The sequence below is a fragment of the Physeter macrocephalus genome, chromosome 15 (genome assembly GCF_002837175.3).
Source record: "Physeter macrocephalus isolate SW-GA chromosome 15, ASM283717v5, whole genome shotgun sequence".
In the NCBI taxonomy this organism is placed as follows: Eukaryota; Metazoa; Chordata; class Mammalia; order Artiodactyla; family Physeteridae; genus Physeter; species Physeter macrocephalus.
In genome coordinates, this window is record NC_041228.1 from 50602104 (window position 1) to 50624195 (window position 22092).

Below are 22092 nucleotides of genomic sequence, written 5' to 3' on the forward strand. Positions count from 1 at the left end.
CTCTCCAGACATCACCATGTGTTCACCAACTCAGAAACTCCTTGAACCCAGTCCTTCTGGGTTTTGATAGAGGCTTCATTACATAAACAAGATTGATTAAATTATTGACCCAGAGGTCAGGAGGTGGGACTGAAAGTTCCAACCCTCTAATCACATTATTGGTTTTCCTGGCAACTTGGATCCTTAGATGGGGTCCAAAAGTAACCTCATTAATATAACAAAATATATCTTTATCACTCTCATTAGTTAGGAAATTCCAAAAGTTTTAGGAGCACTATGCCAGAAATGGCGATGAAGACCAAACATATACTTCTTATTGTAAATCACAATGCCACAGAGGGCTATTGGCATTTTGGATGGAGCAATATGCAGGATTTTACTGCACGTTGCTGTTTACAATGCCCAATCCCTACCCACTTAATGTCAGTGCTACCTCCTAGTCATTGTGGAATCTATAAGTGGGTACACATTTCCAAATGCCCTCTAGGGGCAGTACTGCCTCAGTTAGAGGATCCTGCTCTAGACAACTGAATACAAGACTATGAACTTTAGGCAAAATAACATTAACAGGCACACCTTGAATCACAAGCCTCCAACTTGTTCACAATCTATTAAATAAAAGTAAGATTCCATCAGTCTCTGCCCACATTTTCTGCCACCACAAAAGATAACAAGTCTGTTCTGATTGACAGTGCCAAATGGTAGCTACCAAGAAAACTATACAACATAAAAATTGACTTCATTTCAGACAGAGCAATGTTTGTGGGACAGCTCAGTTAATTTTTTTTTATGTGTACATAACCATCTTTTTAAAGCTCTCTTATCTCCCCTTTCTCTTCCAAACCTTATTTTCCTTAAAAATAAAAATCACCTATTTCTTCATATCTTCATGTTTATGACAAACAATGTCCATGTCTGATAAGCCAAGTCCAGGAGCCTCCTTAAAATCATCATAACTGTCTCTACCAAACTTTACTGCTCTACTAATTTGATGTACTTTACCTTAATTGGAAGCAATGAGAGAAAAATAATTACTCAATGTTTTTGTGTTTTAATTAACTACTATAATTTAAGCAATATCATTTTTCTTTTTCTGTCATAAAAGTATATAATTTAAAGATACATTTTGGGGAAACTGGGCACATTTAACCATCTATAAATTACGGAGTTTCCACCGGACGATTTCTAAGTTGATTTATTCTTGTACAATCCTCTAACTCTACAATATTGTGTCTATGGGAAAATGCTGAATGCTACATAATCAACTTATAAGTGAACTTTGGGTTAAAACCTATTTATGAGTTATAGACTCTGCAAGTATAAAAATATACAATCAGCATAACTACCTCTGAATTTGAGTATAAATGTCTACATATTGGTAATATTAATCACTAATAAAGATAGAGCTTTTGCTATATCCTAGTCAAAAACCTAATTGTTTGACAAGGATCATTTTTATACAAATGTACAAATGCAAATGCATCATAACTGTGTTTGTCTTTTATACTTCCAAGTTTATAAATGTTTAAAGATTTCTGTATGAAGTTACAAAAGTACTTGACCGCAAAGGAAAAAGCAGTTTTAAACCTGGAGCCTCATTTTTTTTCTATTTGAAACTTAGGAGAACATAAAATTCCTTTTAAAACATATTGCTCTATTTTTTACTAAGTAAATTGAACTTTAGAACATAAGAGCTGACTGATCAAGTCATAGAGTACTTTGACAAAACAAAGAAATTTTCAAAGGATATTTAAGTTTATCTCCAAAGCATATAGTCCAGGAAGAAATTTGGAATGTCGAACCAACAGAAGCTATGCTTTTGTTTTAAAATATATGTTTTAAAAAGATTAGCTATCTAGACAATACTAAAAAAAAACTATTAATATGTATTTATCCTCATAATCAACACAAGTAGAAAATTCATAATGTTTTTTAAAGCATTAAGAAGATATTTATTTCTACTGAACATCAGAACATAATTCAATTCAAAACATTGAACTCTATGACTAAAGTATAAGAGTAGAAAACAATAAGATAAAAATAATCTCCTGGGACTTCCCTGGTGGTCCAGTGGTAAAGAATACACCTTCCAATGCAGGGGACAAGGGTTTGACCCCTGGTTGGGGAACTAAGATCCCACATGCTGCTGGGCAACTAAGCCTGCATACCACAACTACTGAGCTCGTGCACCTCAACGAGAGAGCCTGCATACCGCAAACTACAGAGCCCATGCACACTGGACCCTGCGCCACAACTAGAGAGAGAAAATCTGCACTCCACAACTAGAGAGAAGCCCACACGTCACAACGAAGGGCCCGCATGCCACAACTAAAACCCGACGCAGCCAAAAATAAAAAAGAAAAGAAATAAATATTTTTTAAAAAGAATACATTAGGAAATTCTTTTTAAAAAATAAATAAGTAAATAAAATTAAAAAATAAAACAAATCTGCTCTCATGGAACATAGTCTACTAGAGATAAAAAGTCCTATATCCAAGAATTTAGGAATCCAAAATGACATCATTTTCCCTTTGTTATTCAGTTTTTCTTTTATGTGGTTTAAAAAGAAAACCCAGAATAATATGCCAATCTACTGCCTTTATTCTGAGGAGAAGAAATATCAGATAGACACCAACTGACTGAGACCACACATATATGGGCAGCAGCCACCACAACAATGGGTCTTGCCTTTTGTACAAAGTGTATACATATATACATGTAAATATATATATGTAATCCAGTGAGAAGGACTCACATGCACCCAGATAGGGCACAGAAGCAGTTGTAACAGTTGGAGTGAAACCCATGGTAGAGGTACATGGGAACTGGTAGAGAGTAGCAGCCTCCTCTCCATCTTCCCACCCTGGGCCAAAGGAAGGACACGGGAGGAAGGACAGTTATCCAAAAAAGATGAATATACATATGTACGTATGTGTGTGTGTGTGTGTGTGTGTGTGTGTGTGTGTGTGTGTATGGTAGAGTATCAAAACTAAGACTCTTCATATGTTTCATGTATAAAAAAATTTCAATCCTTGAGTCATTTAATTCTCAGCCTTTCTGTTCTTATTATGGGGAAAAAATATATTTCATTGGTCATTTTAAACATATAATACATACAGAATAAATATGGAGGAACATATTTTTCTTAAACCTCTTCTCAATTTGTTGAAATCAATTGAAAGCTTTGTAATCTGAAAGACAATGTCTATGTACACATGTTTGATAAATTGCTTAAAGAAATTTCAGGGAGGAAAAAGGACCTGAATTGCTAAGCCTTCATTAATTTGTTGTAGTTTATTTTCTCATTCTAAATAAATACTCATTTTCATATCCAATTTTGTATTTGTAATCTTATATTCTTTTTCTAAAAGAATGACCCAAAACCTATACAAAGTTCCCATAAAATGTGTCCCCTTCCAGGCCCCTGGTGTGTGCCACTGCCTCAAAAGAAAACATCCAAGAAATTCAGGGGAGTGTCTAAGAGAAGGTACAGTAAACGTGAGACTTAATAGAGGGAAGTCAGGCAGGACAACGAGACTGCCTGGACCAGATGATGGTCTGATGAGAAAACACTGCCTGGGGGGGATTCTCAAACCAGGAAGAGGAAGGCTGATAAAATTTATGTAGAATGGATTCTTTGGCAGACCCAGATCTAGATGATTTAATCTATCTTATTATGATTCCCCAAGTGTGGTAGGGAGGTGGAAATCTAGAAATACATTGTTTTAAAACATGCCTGGGCTAGAAAGCAAAAGGAAAATAAGAGGAAAGAAGGTGTTCTACTCCAAAAGCCTTAACTAGCTTGTTATGTGTGAAAAAAGGGACCATGATATAAGTTCAACAGTTAAAAACTTGGGTGAGCTTTTTGGAATAATAATAATAAAAATAGTTATGTAGCTTTTACCATGTGTCAGACACTGTTTACTTTACATATATTAGCTCACTTAATCATCCTAATAACTCTTTGAAAGGGATATGACTATTATCCCCATTTTACTAATGAGAAAACTGAGGTAAAGGGAAATTAAGTAACCAGTCCAAGACCACACAGCTGGGAAGTGGCTGATCCAGGATTCAAACCAGGTAACCTGACTCCAGAGGGCATGTATTTAATTCTTTACCTTATGCTGAAAGGTGCCAAGAGTGAGGAAGGGGCAGAAGCACATAATTTAAAAAAAGTATTCTTTAGAGAAATTAAAAAAAAAAAAAGCATACCCTCTCTCTTTCTCTGAAAAAGGAGTGGAAAAGTCAATGAAGATGTAGAAATAATTTGAAGTGGTTAAGAGGATGTGACTTAAGATGAGGCAAGTTCCTCTCCTAGTGAAGAAAAGTGGGGTGGTAGATGGACACTGGTGGATGGGAAAGAAGCTAACTAGTTTTATAATTTCAAAAATTCAATTTGGGAAAAGGAGTTGGCAAGAAAATAGATTTTTAAAAATTATATTTTCAAGTGTCACATATCTTAGGAACCCTGAGCTATGAACCGTGATATTTCTTAGTTCTTTGGTTCCATTATATTTCAACTAGGCATCTCCTAGGCACTGCTAAAGTACTTGTTTCACTCAGGATTTGTGTTTTCAACCATTTAAAGCTTTTTTCCCTTATGACTGTTTTTGAGTACTACAAAGAGCCCAGCTAGGGATGAGTTATGTTTGTTTCACACTAAACTGTTTCCTTAAAATATGACATATATATTCTGCCCCTTCAATCTGGAGAAATAACCTCCAGGTTTTCAATTGTTTTTATCTGTGTGGTAAATCAGGTACCTCTGAGAGTCAACAATGGTTTATTACTATACTTTATCCATGAAGCAAACATATTCATATTCATTTGAATGACAGGAAAAGAAAGGCATGATAACTTACCTGTATTGTATTCCTCTCATGTGGCATAATGTATTCAACTGATGATAATCAATGTTCTTAGGCATTTGCAAGCCTGCAAAATTAAAAAAAAATCAATTAAAAATGTGAGCAATTTTCCGCAATCTTATTAACCAAGTTTGTAAATACAATTTAATTGCAAACATTCATCATAGTAAAAGAACTCAGTGACTATGGACGTGAGGTATTAACAGTCTTTGTTACACAAGAAGAATTAAATAGGGTGATTAAAATGAGGAAAGAATTTAATGTTTTCATTGATGTCAAATCTAGTCTGGAATATTATGTTTGTTTATTTGTTTAATTCCAGTAAATGCTGGTACTAACAAGTGTCATATAATGTCACCCCTCTGGAAGTAAGCCTTTCAGAATCCTTATCCTATACCTTTAGAATGTGAACTGGTTCCAGAACTCCAGACATGATAATTCAATGAAGAGTTTTCTTGAGCTCTCCCTCTCCCTCTTCATCTCCTTCTCCTTCTCTGTAATGCTAATAATTTTTGTTCATTCCTATGCTGGTCCCCATCTTTGGCTAGCTCCTCTTCAGAACTCTACAAGCACCTTCCAGTGTCTGGATTCAGTTTGCAATTCCTTCTGAAGTTCAAGTGTAAGCAAATCACACATGTTCCCTTACAAGCAGAAAGATAGTAGTCATAGCTAAAAGCAACAAACTGTGATTCCCCTTCAGTACCAGAAAGAACTGACATCCTTCAAAGGAGATGAAAAGGAAAATAGAATATTGACAACAAGCATCATTACAGATGGTCCTTCACATCACAGGCACTCTCCATACCCCAGGAGAATGCATGCTGTTGGAAATGTAAAACGGAAAGCAGTAATAAATACCAAGATGCACATTATTCCTTCCCTTAGTGAACAGGTACTGAGAGAATCAGTGGCCTAATGCATTTCTAACCTTTTTAAGACATATTCATTGACCACATCCCAATAATGAAGAATTCGAATTTGACATGTCCAAACTTATCCATTTTAATTCCAGGTAACTGAATCATAAAATTTCAAAAACTTTTTGTTTAAGCCTTTGTGATCTAAAACTGAATCATCAATAACAAATAACCACATTCTAAATACAAAACTGAAATCAGTAAAATATAAACAGAAAACTGGTTGCTACCACATGAATCATTACCATTTTATAAACCTAAAAATACTAATTACATGCTTTAAGTATTTTCTTACCTACTTTACTCAGTTAAGCCTTCAGAAAGAAAAAATTACCTAATTGCACTTTAGCATTATATGGAATAATTATTTTAGATCATCCGAGTTACAGCTAGATTATATAAAAAGTACTTCTAGTATAGTAATATTTCTGATATGGGATATTATAAAAAATCTTAATTATAGTAGTATTTTTTCATTTTTAAAAATCTTATTGAAGTATAGTTGATTTACAATGTATTAATTTCTGCTGTACAGCAAAGCAATTGTTATATACATATATATACATATTCTTTTTCATATTCTTTTCCATTCTGGTTTATCACAGGATACTGAATATAGTTTGCTGTGCTATATAGTAGGACATTGATGTTTATCCATCCTATATATCACAGTTTTCATCTGCTAATCCCAAACTCACAATCCATCTGTCTCCTAATCCCTTCTCCCCCTTGGCAACCACAGGTCTGTTCTCTATATCTGTGAGTCTGTTTCTATTCCATAGATAAGTTCGTTTGTGTTATATTTTATATTCCACATATAAGTGATATCATATGGTATTTGTCTTTTTCTTTCTGACTTACTCCACTTAGTATGATAATCTCTGGGTCCATCCGTGTTGCTGCAAATGGCATTATTTCTTTCTTTTATGACTGAGTAATATTTAATTGTGTATATATATACCACATCTTCTTCACCCATTCATCTGTCATACAGTAGTTTTTATATACATGGGTTAAGAAAAGACTTCTACTAAGTATTGGTTTAGTCCATTTTCCTAACCCAGTTTAAGAACAGGGTCAGAAATAGCCCTGGGGACTGATGTGGACATAAAAGGGGGATGGTGGCATAGAGATTTGGGAAAAGGACAAGGTTTGAGAAATTCTGACTTTAAAAAGGGCTTTGAAAAAGTAAATATCTTCAACTTTCAGTTAAAGCAAAAATATAAAAATCATAGAACAGATATTATAAGACTAAGAATTTCCAGCAAAGAATAGAAATATTGAAAACTAACCTTGCCTGAGGAAAGCTGAGGCACCTGAGGGTGCAACTTTGCACTGGGCTTGGCACAACCAAGTAAACTCAAAGCCAGAATCAGATGAATGGATAAAGAAGACGTGGCACATATATACAATAGAATATTACTCAGCCATAAAAAGAAATGAAATTGAGTTATTTGTAGTGAGGTGGATGGACCTAGAGTCTGTCATACAGAGTGAAGTAAGTCAGAAAGGGAAAAATAAATACCGTATGCTAACACATATATATGGAATCTAAAAAAAAAAAATGGTCATGAAGAACATAGGGACAGGACAGGAATAAAGACACAGACCTACTAGAGAGTGGACTTGAGGATACGGGGAGGGGGAAGTGTAAGCTGGGACAAAGTGAGAAAGTGGCATGGACATATATAAACTACCAAATGTAAAATAGATAGCTAGTGGGAAGCAGCCGCATAGCACAGGGAGATCAGCTCAGTGCTTTGTGACCACCTAGAGAGGTGGGATAGGGAGGGTGGGAGGGAGGGAGACACAAGAGGGAAGAGATATGGGGATATATGTATATGTATAACTGATTCACTTTGTTATAAAGCAAACACTAACACACCATTGTAAAATAATTATACTCCAATAAAGATGTTTAAAAAAAAAACAAAAAAACAGAATAGACTAGATAGTACTCACAGCCTAGAAGAACACTATACTATTCACAAAAAAATTTCTTCACCGATCCTCATTTCCAAGAGGTGTTTGTCACAGGGGTCTTTACATAAAGGCCCTTGAGCAATATACTGGATCTTGTCTTTGAAGAGTTTCATTAAAAAGAAAAAAACCAAAAGATTTCACCATGAAATTGTAAAGTTGAGTTTCTCTGGTGATCAAATTTAATACAGGGATAAAGCTTAAAGAGTTTAAAGAATACTAAGCTTACATTGGTTTTCCAGTCTTTCTCTGCTCATGAATATGTCTTACTCGGGCTTTTGGCAGGGTAGAAGAGGCTTAACCCTATAATGGGGATAAAAATCAAGTATTTTGACCAGAGTAAGTTTGAAAGGAGATTAGCAGCTGATATAAATGGGTTGTTATAAAGAGTTTTAAACTTGAAATTCATGGTGAAATTAAAAAAACAATTATCTTTATTGATATAAGGTCCACTATATAATATTGAAATAGAGAAATTAAAATCCAATGTTTTATGTGAGTGACATGATGATCTTTTGTTTACATGTGTTAATGTTTTCTCAGGGGTAGATATATATTTTCATATTTGTGCAGTATAGTGAATTAAGTATGTTTGTGATAGGAGTTATAAAGATATGTTAAAACATATAAAGATATGTTTTGTGAGTGTTAAAATAAAACTAAACTATTTTTCTCCAACAAACTTTCCCTCTTAAGAGTAGATAAATATCCCTTGCAAAATCTAAGAGGAAGCAGTAGACTAAGTGAAGACTTAACAATATTGTAAATGAATAACCACTATTTACTATGAGATTAAATTCATCTGAGTGGCTTATAGGGCAAGGTAAAAGAAATGGACAACAGAGCCAAAGAGAAAATGTGACAACATGTGGAAATTTCAGAGTATGGTAGGCTAGAAAACAGACCTCTTCAAAGTAGTTGTAACACACATTCTAATGACTAATCCAGTGATAAGTAGAACTTTGCTTAATACAGTATTCAGAGTGCAAAGAAACAGTTCAACAGCAATAGCAACAGAAACATTATCAACAAACTTTTAGTAAGAATAGCAGTTCTTATATGCAGGAGGTGAATTCTAGCATAAGACTAAAATACAGAACAAGGAGTTGGATAGGAGTAAAAAGAAAATATCCATCAGAGACTATAAGTCTAATTAATTCCCCCTATATACTTAGATAATTAATCCAGTTCTATGTTTTTAAATAAGTCTAAACTTGTGTAATAATAGAGAATTAAATATACCTATGTTAGTGGTTAATAGTGTGTGTATTCTTTTCCCTTCAAATAATAATTTGTTGTTTTCTAAAATCTCAAAGTTAATTCTCCTTCAAGTAACATTCAATAAACATAAGGCACCTGAAAAATCTCAATTAAATAGACCATCAAGAGGCAAAGGAATAGTGCCCAATCATGGACTTCTATGAATAAAAGCTGACACACCAACAGGGACAATTACACAAGTGGGCTTATGTTGTCCCTGCCCCTTGTCTGAGCGGTTAAGATGTTAAAATAGACGTATATTAACTGAAAAGGGAAAATAGAGGGGAATGTTATACAACAAATTATTGAAATAGCTTACCTTTATATCTTGATGAATGCAGTCATCTACATTCATGTTTATTTCCTCAACTCAAATTTACTTCTCCACTCACTAAAATTTATCTTTCATATTCATTATTTATTAAAACTTGTTTTATTAAAAATTATAGGAATTCTTGTAGTTTTTAGTCCAATAACCTCTTTTCAGTCTTCATTGTACTAACCTCTGTGTGACATTTGACACTGGTGAAGTTTCTACCTACGAGGCTTCTGTGACAGCATTCTCTCCTCGCTTGCTTCTTCCTTATTAGACTGCTCTACCAACTCTTATCTTCTTTTCTTGAGCATCGATGTTGCCCACCAATCCATTCTCAGTATCCCTGTCTTCTCTTCTCAGTTTAGACCCACTTATTGCATGACCTTATCAGCACCCACATCTCCAGCTATCACACATACACTTCGGATCCTCATATCAAACTCTCCAGCCCAGAACTCTAATTTTCACTCCACTAATATTCACATGAATGTCATCCAGGAAAATAAGACTCACGATAACAAAATCTTCACTTAAAATTCCTCTCATACTTCTTTCCCTCAAAATTCTGATGCTCCTCCTAAATTCTCCACCTGGGTTAAGAAAATCCCTGTCACTTTCACAATTTTATCACCAAACTTGGGATTCTATTATATTCTTTCCCCTTCAGGACCAAGGTGTTATGAAAGCCATCAATTCTGCCTCTTTTGAAATGTATCCTAAGTATCTTTCAAACATGTCCTCTCCAATAGTAATGGCAGGACCACTGAAGAGGGCCATACTGTGTGCACACTGTGAAGAAGTGTTATTCACATGCATGCAACACGTCAGAACCTTGTTTTAGACCCTCGTTGAGTCTCATCTCTACTATTGCCATTACCTCCTCTCTAGTCTCCCTGACTCGAACCTCTTCCTTTCCAACTCATCCTTCACACTACTATCACAGTACTTTCCAAAATTCCAATGGAGATTACATAACTATGTATGGAATACAATGCCTTTTATAATCATACCCAAGTTGAACCTCATCAAATACCACCACCATGTTCATCTCCTTTTCCCCTCCCTCATCTCTCAACAACATATTTTCTGTCTGCTCCATGAACCTTGTCCTTTTTTTTTTAAGATTTTTTTTATGTGGACCATTTTTAAAGTCTTTATTGATTTTATTACAATATTGCTTCTGTATTATATTTTGGTTTTTTGGCCACGAGGCAAGTGGGATCTTAGCTCCCTGACTAAGGATTGAACCCATACCCCCTGCCTTGGAAGGTGAGGTCTTAACCACTGGACTGCCAGGGAAGTCCCATACCTTGTCCTTCAATATGATATTATCTTTGGTTCTTTCTCAACTTAAAAAAACGTATCCATTCATTTAGATACACCTCAAAAGTTAACCCATCTGTGACATTTAAACTTCTCTTCCCTAGAAAAAAATAGTTGTGCTAAACCTGAAAATAGTTGCCCTTAAGCAAGCATTATCTTTCTTTATGACTTTTTCATTTATACCTAATTTTTTTTTCTATTTATCACTATCCCCTAAGTGTAGGATTCATTCCCTGCTTATATATGAAACACTAGAACTTATAACTGTGCTTCAATTTAAATAAATATTATTTGTTAAATTATAACGAATAAATAATAAGAACATGGCTCTAATATGTCAGGCAAGGGTTAGTTGTATGCAAGGAAAATAAATCAAGGAAAAGTAATGAAGGCAGGAATATATGAGGAATATAAAGTTGTGTTTAAAGAATATTCACCAAAAACTCATAAAAAATAAATGAACAAAAAATAAACAAAACACCCTCTGCCCCTTGCAGGCAGTACTTTAATCATTTTACCACCTTTCAATATGAGATGGAAGATCATATCAATGTCATTTTTGACATTATACACCATGGCAAAGAGCTTGCTAAGTAACAAAGTGTAAAAAGAAGAAAAATCTTTGATCTTCATTAAAACTGAGGATTAAAAATATTTCCTTACTACAAACTCTAAAGAATATCAGTCAAATGATGTGATTTCAATAAATTTTAAAAGAGGCATTCATATGCATACTTCTCTTGTTTGAGGAAATAAACAGAGTTCTCCAGGTAAAGGTAGGTTCCTTTAGCCCTGAAGGGTAAACCAATGAACTCTTACCTGGAATGGGAAGTTCTTGAGACTGGACACACTAAAAGGAACCCCAAGCCCATGATATATATGGAATGTAGGGCTGCAAAAGGATCCTACCTATACTCACAGTTTTTTAAGAGTCATGTTGTTGTGGTGATAAAATAGAGGACAAATGTTAGATGGTAATCGACACAGAAGCAGCTGATCTCAGTCATTAAAGAGATACAGAGAAATCACTACCAAGAAACCTTTGGAATATGAATTACTAATTAGAGACATATGATTTAAGGAAGAACAAAGTTGATGAGAAAATATTCAAAGTTAATATATAAGAAAATTCTATCAGTCTGCTATCACAGCTCATTCCCCACCACTATTTATTTTTCTAGCAAGTAACCTGCCTTCAAAAAATAACCACTGTTCAATAATCCTGACACCTAGGCATAACATACTCTTAGGGAAAGCATGAAAAACAATTAACTTATCAAACGAAAATCAAATAATACACATCAGAAGATGTAGTATGGCAGGAAATGAGAAGAAAGGCCACACATACATACACACACATACACACGATGAAAGAAAAACAAAGATCTATAAGGCATTAAATAGAAATAAATTACAAATGAACAGGTTATATTAGGAAAGAAGAGAAAAATAATTATGACAAAACCCACATTAGAAATAACAAAAATGACAGTAGAGGTGTAAGAAAATATAGACACAGAACATAGAGGTAAACATAAATAAATAGAGAAAAGAAAAGGAGAAAGTGATAAATGAAGAGAGAAAGGCGACACTACACGTGAAAATTGTTCCTGAATAAGAAAATAGTAATAATGGCACAGGACAAAATATGCTCAAACATAATACACAAGAACACTTTTCTCATATAAAGACCTGAGTCTGAAGAACTAAATATAATACCATGACCCAGAAAGGGAAAGAGAAGTCATAGTACATGATTTACAAAGATACTAGATCTTTTAGATGTACTAGGTTCATAACTAAATGTCACTTTTTCAAAGATAAACTATTATTTTAGCACCCAGGCAAAAGAGGAAGTCTCCTACAAGAGTGAAAATTCAATTTAGCCTTAGTCTTCTCCACAGAACAGCCCTGGCAAACAGTAAGACAATCTCAGGGGAAAAAAAAAAATGTGACTCATGAGTTTTATTCTCCAATAAATATAAAGGTAACAAATAAATATAAGACCTCAGAGAATATAAAGTACCATGAGCTCTCTGAAAAATACAATTTGATAACGATACAACTAAGGCTTAAGTAATATGGACTAAACTAATAAATAGTAGGTAAATTCTTTAAACCTTAACACAAACAATAAATTCTTCATAGACTCTAGTGACAATAGTGTAAATAATAATGAGTAACAAATTGGAAGTTTCAACAGAGAAGAGGAAGTATAAAATATATTTATATAGATTCCCTCACACAGCAAATAATTAATAACTACAGTTTAAAGAATATTTTAAAATAATGGATGTTTAATAATAATATGTGAAGGTATGAATGAAATTAGCCAGACTTAGATTTTACTATTCAGATTAGACATTAATAATTAAATTAAGATGTGCAGAGACAAAGTTTTCTCATTTCATACTAGATTGTGAATATCCATTGTCTAAAGTTGTTAACTAAAAAAAGGTTTAGGTATGGAGCCTTACTATTAAATATTTTTGCGTTCCAAATTATATGGCCTTAAAATTTATAAATCAAAAATCTCAGCAGTTGTAAATTAACTGTACTTCAATTTTAAAAATTGTTAAAAAAAAAGAGCAAATTGGAAAAAAAAAAACTCAGGAGACAAAATAACTTCCACAGTATCTTCCCTTCCTTTTTACTCAAAAATTAAGTAGAAAATGAATCACTGAGAATATAAATATTCTACATAATTAATGAGATATATTAATCATATATCAAATCTATTGTTAAACAGCATATCAAAACTGAAATTATAAAATATCAAGAAAGTAAAAACAGTGACTGCTTTCATGAACCAATGGAATATAATTAGTCTTTCTCTGGGGAAAGTACATTTCCCAAAATATTTATATTACAAGAAAGGGGAAAGAATTAAGCATTCAATGCAAGAAGTTAGGAAAAGAAAATTAAAATAAATAAGAGAAATAAAAGAGAGAAAATGGAAAAGTAGAAATTAATGAACTCATAAAACAAGAAAAACTGTAGAAGAGTAAACAAATTCAAGAGCTGGTTCTTTGAAGGGAAAAAACTACTGGCTTATCTAAACAAAGAAAACATATCATAAGTACTCAATGTCAGAAATACAACTGGGAAGTAATTAACGATAAATATCATTATATAGGTAATCAAAGTATTTTTCACAACTATGTGCCAAACTAATTAAAATTCTGATTAAAAATGACTGACTTTTCAGGAAAATGCATATTACCTAAATTGACCCTAGAAGGGAGGGAAAACCTAAATAAATAAATTGTCTTGAAAAAAGTGGAAAATAATCTCAAAGTAGTTTCTCTCTCTCTCTCTCTCTCTCTCTCTCTCACACACACACACACACACACACACACAAACACACACACACACACACACACACACACACAAATGTATGTAACCAAGGTGTTATCACAGGTGAATTCCATCAAATCCTTATAGGAGAAATAATTCTAATGCTAGCTAAATGTTTCAGAACACAGAGAAGAAAAGCTTCCAAATTTCTTTGATGAAGCAAGTAAAACAATGATACCTAAATGTGACAACAGTGGGAAAAAGAAAACCGGAGACTGATCTTGTGTATAAGTAAAAATGAATATTGTAATTTTATAGTGCCCAGAAACATATTAACACAGTAATACCACACAAAAAAAGTAAGATTTATCCTAGTAATTCCAAGAAATTTCAACTACAAAGTATAACCACATAACTTACCACAAGTCAACATTTTAAAAATCATAATCTCCAGATACAGAAGTATTCAGTAAAATTCAATACTGTTTTTAAATAATTTAAGTAGAAAAAAGTTTCTTAATTTGATGAATATATCAAACCAAAAGATAGCATCATGTTTAATGTTGAAACACTAGAAGCAGTAACATAAATTCAGGAACAGCTTACAAATACCACTAGTGCTACACATGTCTGGAAGTGCCAAGCAACACAATTTGATAAAAGAAATACACAAGTTATAAAAATTAGAAAAAAAGAGCCAAAAAAAGATCACTGATCACAGATCACCATAACAAATACAATAGTAATAATGAAAAGGTTTGAAATACTGTGAGAATTACTAAAATGTGACACAGAGATGAGAACTGAGCAAATGCTGTTGGGAAAATGGTGCGAATAGACTTACTTGACACAAGGCTGCCCCAAACTTTTATTTTGTAAAAAATGCAATACCTACAATGTGTAATAAAGCAAGGTATGCCTGCCTGTTAAAAAAAAAACAGAAAGAAAAAGAGAAAAACAAAAATAATTGATAATATTGTAATTATATAAGTAGAAAACAGAATTGCATAGACTGAAAATCCATTAGGGTATTGACTGAAGTGGTTGATTATGGAAGTAACCAAATATTCAATAGCTTGCCCCTTTCCCTGAAGAAATGAGTTGCAAAAGCATTGAGGGTAGTAGAGGAGGGTAGGCATCAATGCCAGCTGTAGGTTTGGGGAGAATGGTAGGGTCCCCCAATGGACAAGACCAGGATGTCATGGGCATCCACATGTGGGGTGGACCTGTGCAGAATATCAGAGGCCAAGAGGGGTAAGAAGAGCAAAGGTGGGATGGGGACGGGATGTGCCAGTGTCGCGTGTAGGACCCTTACTGTGGATGGGGTGGCAGTAGTATGAAAGATTGGCTACACACAGTGGAACTGATCAAATGTATTAAGGTTAATAGGAACAAGGTTTCTTACTTGAGAGAAGAGAGTTACAAATATAGAAAGGCAAAATGACTGTAGTGTTGCATTGGACTTGAACAAATTGGTGTAAACTCATGGCTTTCAAAAGATATAAATTGATATGCAAACAAACATAAATGTACATTTTTATTCCTTAGATCTGTCCACTGAGAGGGCCTGGGAACAGTGACACTCTAACATCAGTGAACACACATAGCACCCAGAGCTTGATTTTTAAATCTAATTCTGCATTAAAATAAACTAAGGCTCTTTGGGCAAAGAGCTGCTCTGCAGGATCAAGTAGAGAAAAATACAATATGAACCTGAAAAATCTTACTGCTCCAGAAAGCAAGGAAATGCTTAAACCACCTTGAAGGTGATCCCAGTGGCCAGAATGAACAATTAAACAATTTGGGCATAAAAATATATAATGATAGTAATTAATTAAAACCCTTTGAATAAACTAGGAAATCATAATTTTACATTGATTAAATATTTCATGAGAAAAGGGGTATTTATATACTTTCAAAATACCTTTTCACAAAATACTTATTAATTACAAAAGGGAGAAAAGCAAATTTATAGCAGAGAGGCTCTCTGGGTACCACCTTAGTCAACTGATTAAAGTGAAATTATGTGCCACCTGGTTAGATGGAAGGAGAACACAGAATCACTTCTATGACATTCCTGCCAAAGATTTCTAACTTGAATCTAATCATAAGGAAATATCAGACAAACCAAACTGAAGCATATTCTCCTGAATAATAGTTTTAACTCCCAGCATCAAGGTCATGAAAAGCAAGGAAAACTTAAAAACTGTTCCAGACTAAAGGAGATCCAAGAGATAAGACGATGAAATGCAACATGAGATTTTGAATTGGATCCTTTTACTTAAGAACATTATCAGAACAATTGGCTACATTTAAACGGGGTCTAAGGATTAGATTACAGTAATTTATCTGTGTTAAATTCCTGATTTTGATGAATGTATTGTGATTATGTAATAAGAGAATGTCCTTGTTTTTAAGAAATGCATACCAAAATATTTAAGGATGATGGAGTGTCAAATGGCTCTGGAAAAATATATTTCTTTATATTGAATTTACAACATTTCTGTAAAATTGTGGTTTCAAATTCTTTATTTTATTTTTTTAAATTCAATAGCTTTCTCATATGATGACTTTTATAGTTAGAAAATATAATGAGAAAAAGATCTTCATAATAGTAAGGAAAAAATGTAAAATGCCCAGGAATAAATTTTATTGAGTGTCATTAAAAGGACACTTGCATAACTTGGAAGTAGAAAGGTTGAATAAAGATACCAGTTCCTGAGTAGGAAGACTCAATATCACAAGGATGTCAATTCTTCATAAGTTAATTTTAAATTTAGCACATTTTCCAATTAAAATATCAAAATGTTTACTTGCTGAAGAAGCCCAAATAGTTCTAAAGTTCACACAGAAAAATAAAAATGGGAGAATAGCCAGAAAAAGTCTTTTAAAAAAGAGTGATCAGTAAAGGTTAATCTTACCAGATATTGAAATTTAATGCTTCATAATGATAACAGTTTAACATGAATGCATATGTAGACATGAGATTAGTGGACAAAGTAAATAATATATTCCAGAAATAGATCCAGAATGCATACAAAAATTTAGTATTTAATAAAAACTGGGATTTCAAATTAGCAGGAAAAAACGAATTACTCAACAAATGGTGTTAGAACAGGTGGTTGGTCACTTGCAAAAATATTATATTGTAGACTTACATCACTATTCTAAAGTAAATGTATTCAAAATAAATTCCAGATGTGCCAAATATTTAATAAGCGTAATACTGAAAAGTAAAATTATATAAATACTAAGAGAAAGCATGAAGGAATTATGTTTAAATCTTGGCATGGAAAAATGGCATTCTAAGCAAGAATCAATAACAGAGGACAAAAACTACACAAACGTTCTAAAACCTTTGTAGGACACAAAAAGCATAAAGACAAAAGAAAAATGCAAACTGAGAAGAATATTTGTAAAGTATATGCCATGCCAAAGGGCTGATTTCTTTTATAAACAAAGAGGTTTTTTTAAATAAAAGAAAAAATAAACCTCAGTGAATAGTCAAGGGACATAAACAGGCTGTTCACATAGATACAAATTGCCACAAATATATGAAAAGATTCTAAACCTCACTCTTTAAGAAAAGTGAACTTAAAGAGCAATTAAAACTGTTTTCAATTAATTTATTGGCAAAATGTGTGTTTTATAGTACATGATATTAGCATAAATGTTGTAAAATAGAAGTTCGTATACACTGATGGTAGAACTAGAAATTATTACAACCTCTTTGGAAGACAATTTGTCAGTAGTTATCAAATTAAAATGCACACTTTCTTTGTCCATGAAGTTCTGTTGAAACACTTGCTTACCAGCTTAAAAGATATATACAGAATGTTTATTTGATTTAAACAGCAAAATTTGCTAGAAACAAATTCCCACCTGATTAGTTAGGATCCAGTAGCCAGGAAACAGAAACCATATCAGTATTTTTAATGGAAAAAAATTGATACAAAGAACTGTTAGGTGTTAGAAAACTGAAAAGAAAAAAAGGGAACACCAAATATCATGCAGAAAGCATCTACCACCCCTATTTCAGCTGAAGAAGCAAAGAGGTTTAATTACCAAAACTTAGAAGCTTGGAGAAATGGCCCTACAAAGCTGAGACACATCCCTCTGAGGACAGGACATAGTAGCTGGCACTGAATTTTTGAGGGGGTGCAATGGGGCTATTTCTGAGTATGTTGGTAAAACTGCAAATGGAATAAACTGCTGCTGCTGGAACAAACAGCCAAGGCTTGGGTGAAAAAGACACATTGCTGGAGAGACACTCACAAGAAGCAAACCAGAAACGGAAATCAAAAGAATGAACACTTTCCTTAACTTTCCTCCTGCCTTTCAATCCCCCTCTAACACCTGCTATTGACAGAGCTTAATAGGAAGCCACCTGGCTTCCTGGGAAAAACTGGTTTGCAGAGTCCCAGCCCCAACCTCATGAAGCAGAATATAAAAGGGTGGACTTGAAGATGAGACACAATAATTTAAACATCCATTAGTAGCATTTTGGTGTACTCAAGCAATTAAATATAATGTAACCACTAAAATAAATAAATAAATAAATATATATATATAAACATGCATATGCATGGAAAATTTCAAGAAAAATATTTTTATGATAGTTACTTCTGAGGATAAGATCAGGAGTATGAGTTGGGAGGAAGACTCACTCAAGTTTTAATTTTAATATTTTCTTGTGCCTGAGGCATATGTTATTTATGTAATAATTTGTAAAAGAGAACTATTCACCAAAATTCCCATAAATTGTGAGACTTGTTCATTTTTCTGTTAATTTACTAAACACTTGTATGCTAGGCATTGGAGAAACAAATGTGAGGGATAACCACTTATTTCTAGATATTCATCTAATTAGAATCATAGCCCTAAGGCACAAGTATATGAGGTTTCTAAGTGAAGTTAAAGGTGATAAGGACAGAAAGGGTGTAGAGAAAGTGTTAAGGGAGTTCAGAGATATGGAAGAGATTACTTCATACTGGAGGGCAGTGGTCTCCAACCTTGTTGGCACCAGGGACTGGTTTCGTGGAAGACAAGTTTTCCACTGACCAGGGTGGCAGGGTTGCAGGGCTTAGATGGTTCAGGTGTTAATGTGAGCAATGGGGAGAGGCAGATGAAGCTTTGCTCACTTGCTCACCTGCTGCTCACCTGCTGTGTGTCCCATTTCCTAACAGGCCCCGGACCAGTACCAGTCCACAGCCTGGGGGTTGGAGATCCCTGCTGGAGAGGACAGGAGAGTCTTTGTGGAGATTAAAGTCATTGAGCAGAACTTTGAAGAATTGGAATGATAGGAACAAATAGAGCAAGATAGAAGGGAACCCCAGAGGAAACATGAGCTAAGGCAGGAGAGTATGGTGAGGAGTATAATGGTATAGCTCAAGGAGTAACTTTCCCCTCAGCATGAGAACTCTCCAGCTCTATTTATGAGAGACCAGATAGAGGGTGTTAACCAGATTGCTAGGGAACATTGCTTATGATAACAATGATGCCTGATTGATGAGTTGTACCTGGACTAGGACAAACTAGTGATGATCTGCAAGTACCTGAGCCACAGAAATGGGCTTCCCTGAGTACAGTGATTCTTGTAACTGAGAAGTTCTATGCCTATGGAATTTTTATAGGCCATGGTTATAAAAACTGATTCCTGCAGGTATGAATTTTAAGCCAAGGCTATTTATCACCTGCCATTTGTGACTCTCATTACCTTGAACCTGAGCTACCACCTGGGGGTGGGGGCAAAGAGGACTGTGTGGGCTACTGCCTAGGCAGCTGTGAGAACTGCTTCCACAAAAGAGAAACACCTGATTCTGCCCTCTGGAAGATTGTGATTCTAGCCTATATCCTTCTGAGCACAGGTGCCAAATATGGTCATGTGAATGTTTACTTGGACCGAAAAAGCCCTCTTGTCTCCCTGAGCAGTGATGCAGATGAGTTTAAAGAACATCAATCAAAATATTTTAGCAACAGTGCAACTTCAATCAATAGCAGTGTAAAGTCTAGGACATGAAAGACAGATTTTAGCCAAATTATGAAAAGTTTAAATGCCAGACTGAGGGAAATGGATTGTAATCTAAGTTTTGGAGGCAAGTAAGATCCTGATATCTTTTTTTTTTTAACATCTTTATTGGAGTATAATTGCTTTACAATGGTGTTAGTTTCTGCTTTATAACAAAGTGAATCAGTTATACATATACAAATGTTCCTATATCTCTTCCCTTTTGTGTCTCCCTCCCTCCCGCCCTCCCTTTAACAACCCACTAGGTTGTCACAAAGCACCGAGCTAATCTCCCTGTGCTATGCGGCTGCTTCCCACTAGCTATCTATTCTATATTTGGTAGTGTATATATGTCCATGCCACTCTCTCACTTTGTCACAGCATACCATTCCACCCCTCAACATCATCAAGTCCATTCTCTAGAAGGTCTGCATCTCCATTCCCGTCTTACCCCTAGGTTCTTCATGACTTTTTTTTTCCCTTAGATTCCATATATATGTGTTAGCATACGGTATTTGTTTTTCTCTTTCTGACTTACTTCACTCTGTATGACAGACTCAATGTCCATCCACCTCACTACAAACAACTCAATTTCATTTCTTTTTTATGGCTGAGTAATATTCCACTGTATATATGTGCCACATCTTCTTTATCCATTCATCCAATGATGGACATTTAGGTTGCTTGCATCTCCTGGCTATTGTAAATTGAGCTGCAATGAACATTTTGGTACATGACTCTTTCTGAATTATGGTTTTCTCAGGGTATATGCCCAGTAGTGGGATTGCTGGGTTGTATGGTAGTTCTATTTGTAGTTTTTTAGGAACCTCAATACTCTTCTCCATAGTGGCTGTAACAATTTACATTCCCACCAGCAGTGCAAAGGTGTTCCCTTTTCTCCACACCCTCTCCAGCATTTATTGTTTCTAGATATTTTGATGATGACCTTTCTCACCAGCAGTGCAAAGGTGCTCATTGTCGTTTTGATTTGCATTTCTCTAATGATTAATGATCTTGAGCATTCTTTCATGTGTTTGTTGACAATCTGTATATCTTCTTTGGAGAAATGGCTGTTTAGGTCTTCTGCCCATTTTTGGATTGGATTGTTTGTTTTTTTGATATTGAGCTGCATGAGCTGCTTGTAGATTTGGGGGATTAATTCTTTCTCAGTTGCTTCATTAGCAAATATTTTCTCCCATTCTAAGGGTTGTCTTTTGGTCTTGTTTATGGTTTCCTTCACTGTGCAAAAGCTTTTAAGTTTCATTAGGTTCCATTTATTTATTTTTGTTTTTATTTCCTTTTCTCTAGGAGGTGGGTCAAAAAGGATCTTGCTGTGATTTATGTCATAGAGTGTTCTGCCTATGTTTTCCTCTAAGAGTTTGATAGTTTCTGGCCTTACATTTAGGTCTTTAATCTATTTTGAGCTTATTTTTGTGTATGATGTCACAGAATGTTCTAATCTCATACTTTTATGTGTCCCTGTCCAGTTTTCCCAGCACCACTTATTGAAGAGGCTGCCTTTTCTCCACTGTATATTCTTGCCTCCTTTATCAAAGATAAGGTGACTATATGTGCATGGGTTTATCTCTGGGCTTTCTATCCTGTTCCATTGATCTATACTTCTGTTTTTGTTCCAGTACCATACTGTCTTGATTACTGTAGCTTTGTAGTATAGTCTGAAGTCAGGGAGCCTGATTCCTCCACCTCCATTTATCATTCTCAAGATTGCTTTGGGTATTCGGGGTTTTGTGTTTCCATATAAATTGTGAAATTTTTTGTTGTAATTCTGTGTAAAATGCCAGTAGTAGTTTGACAGGGATTGCATTGAATCTGTAGATTGCTCTGGGTAGTCGAGTCATTTTCACAATGTTGATTCTTCCAATGCAAGAACATGGTATATCTCTCCATCTAATTGTATCACCTTTACTTTCTTTCATCAGTGTCTTATAATTTTCTGCATACAGGTCTTTTGTCTCCTTAGGTAGGTTTATTCCTAAATATTTTATTCTTTTTGTTGCAATGGTAAATGGGAGGGTTTCCTTAATTACTCGTTCAGATTTTTCATCATTCGTGTATAGGAATGCCAGAGATTTCTGTGCATTAATTTTGTATCCTGCTACT

At 34.4% G+C, this 22092-nt stretch overlaps 1 protein-coding gene across 1 annotated transcript in view; it reads right to left on the minus strand.

The window, feature by feature from the left end:
* CNBD1 (cyclic nucleotide binding domain containing 1) overlaps positions 1–22092 on the minus strand; it is a 438365-nt gene that overhangs the window by 406447 nt on the left and 9826 nt on the right. The window contains 1 exon segment of the mRNA XM_024126961.1: positions 4866–4938. Coding sequence (XP_023982729.1) covers positions 4866–4938 — 73 coding nt within the window.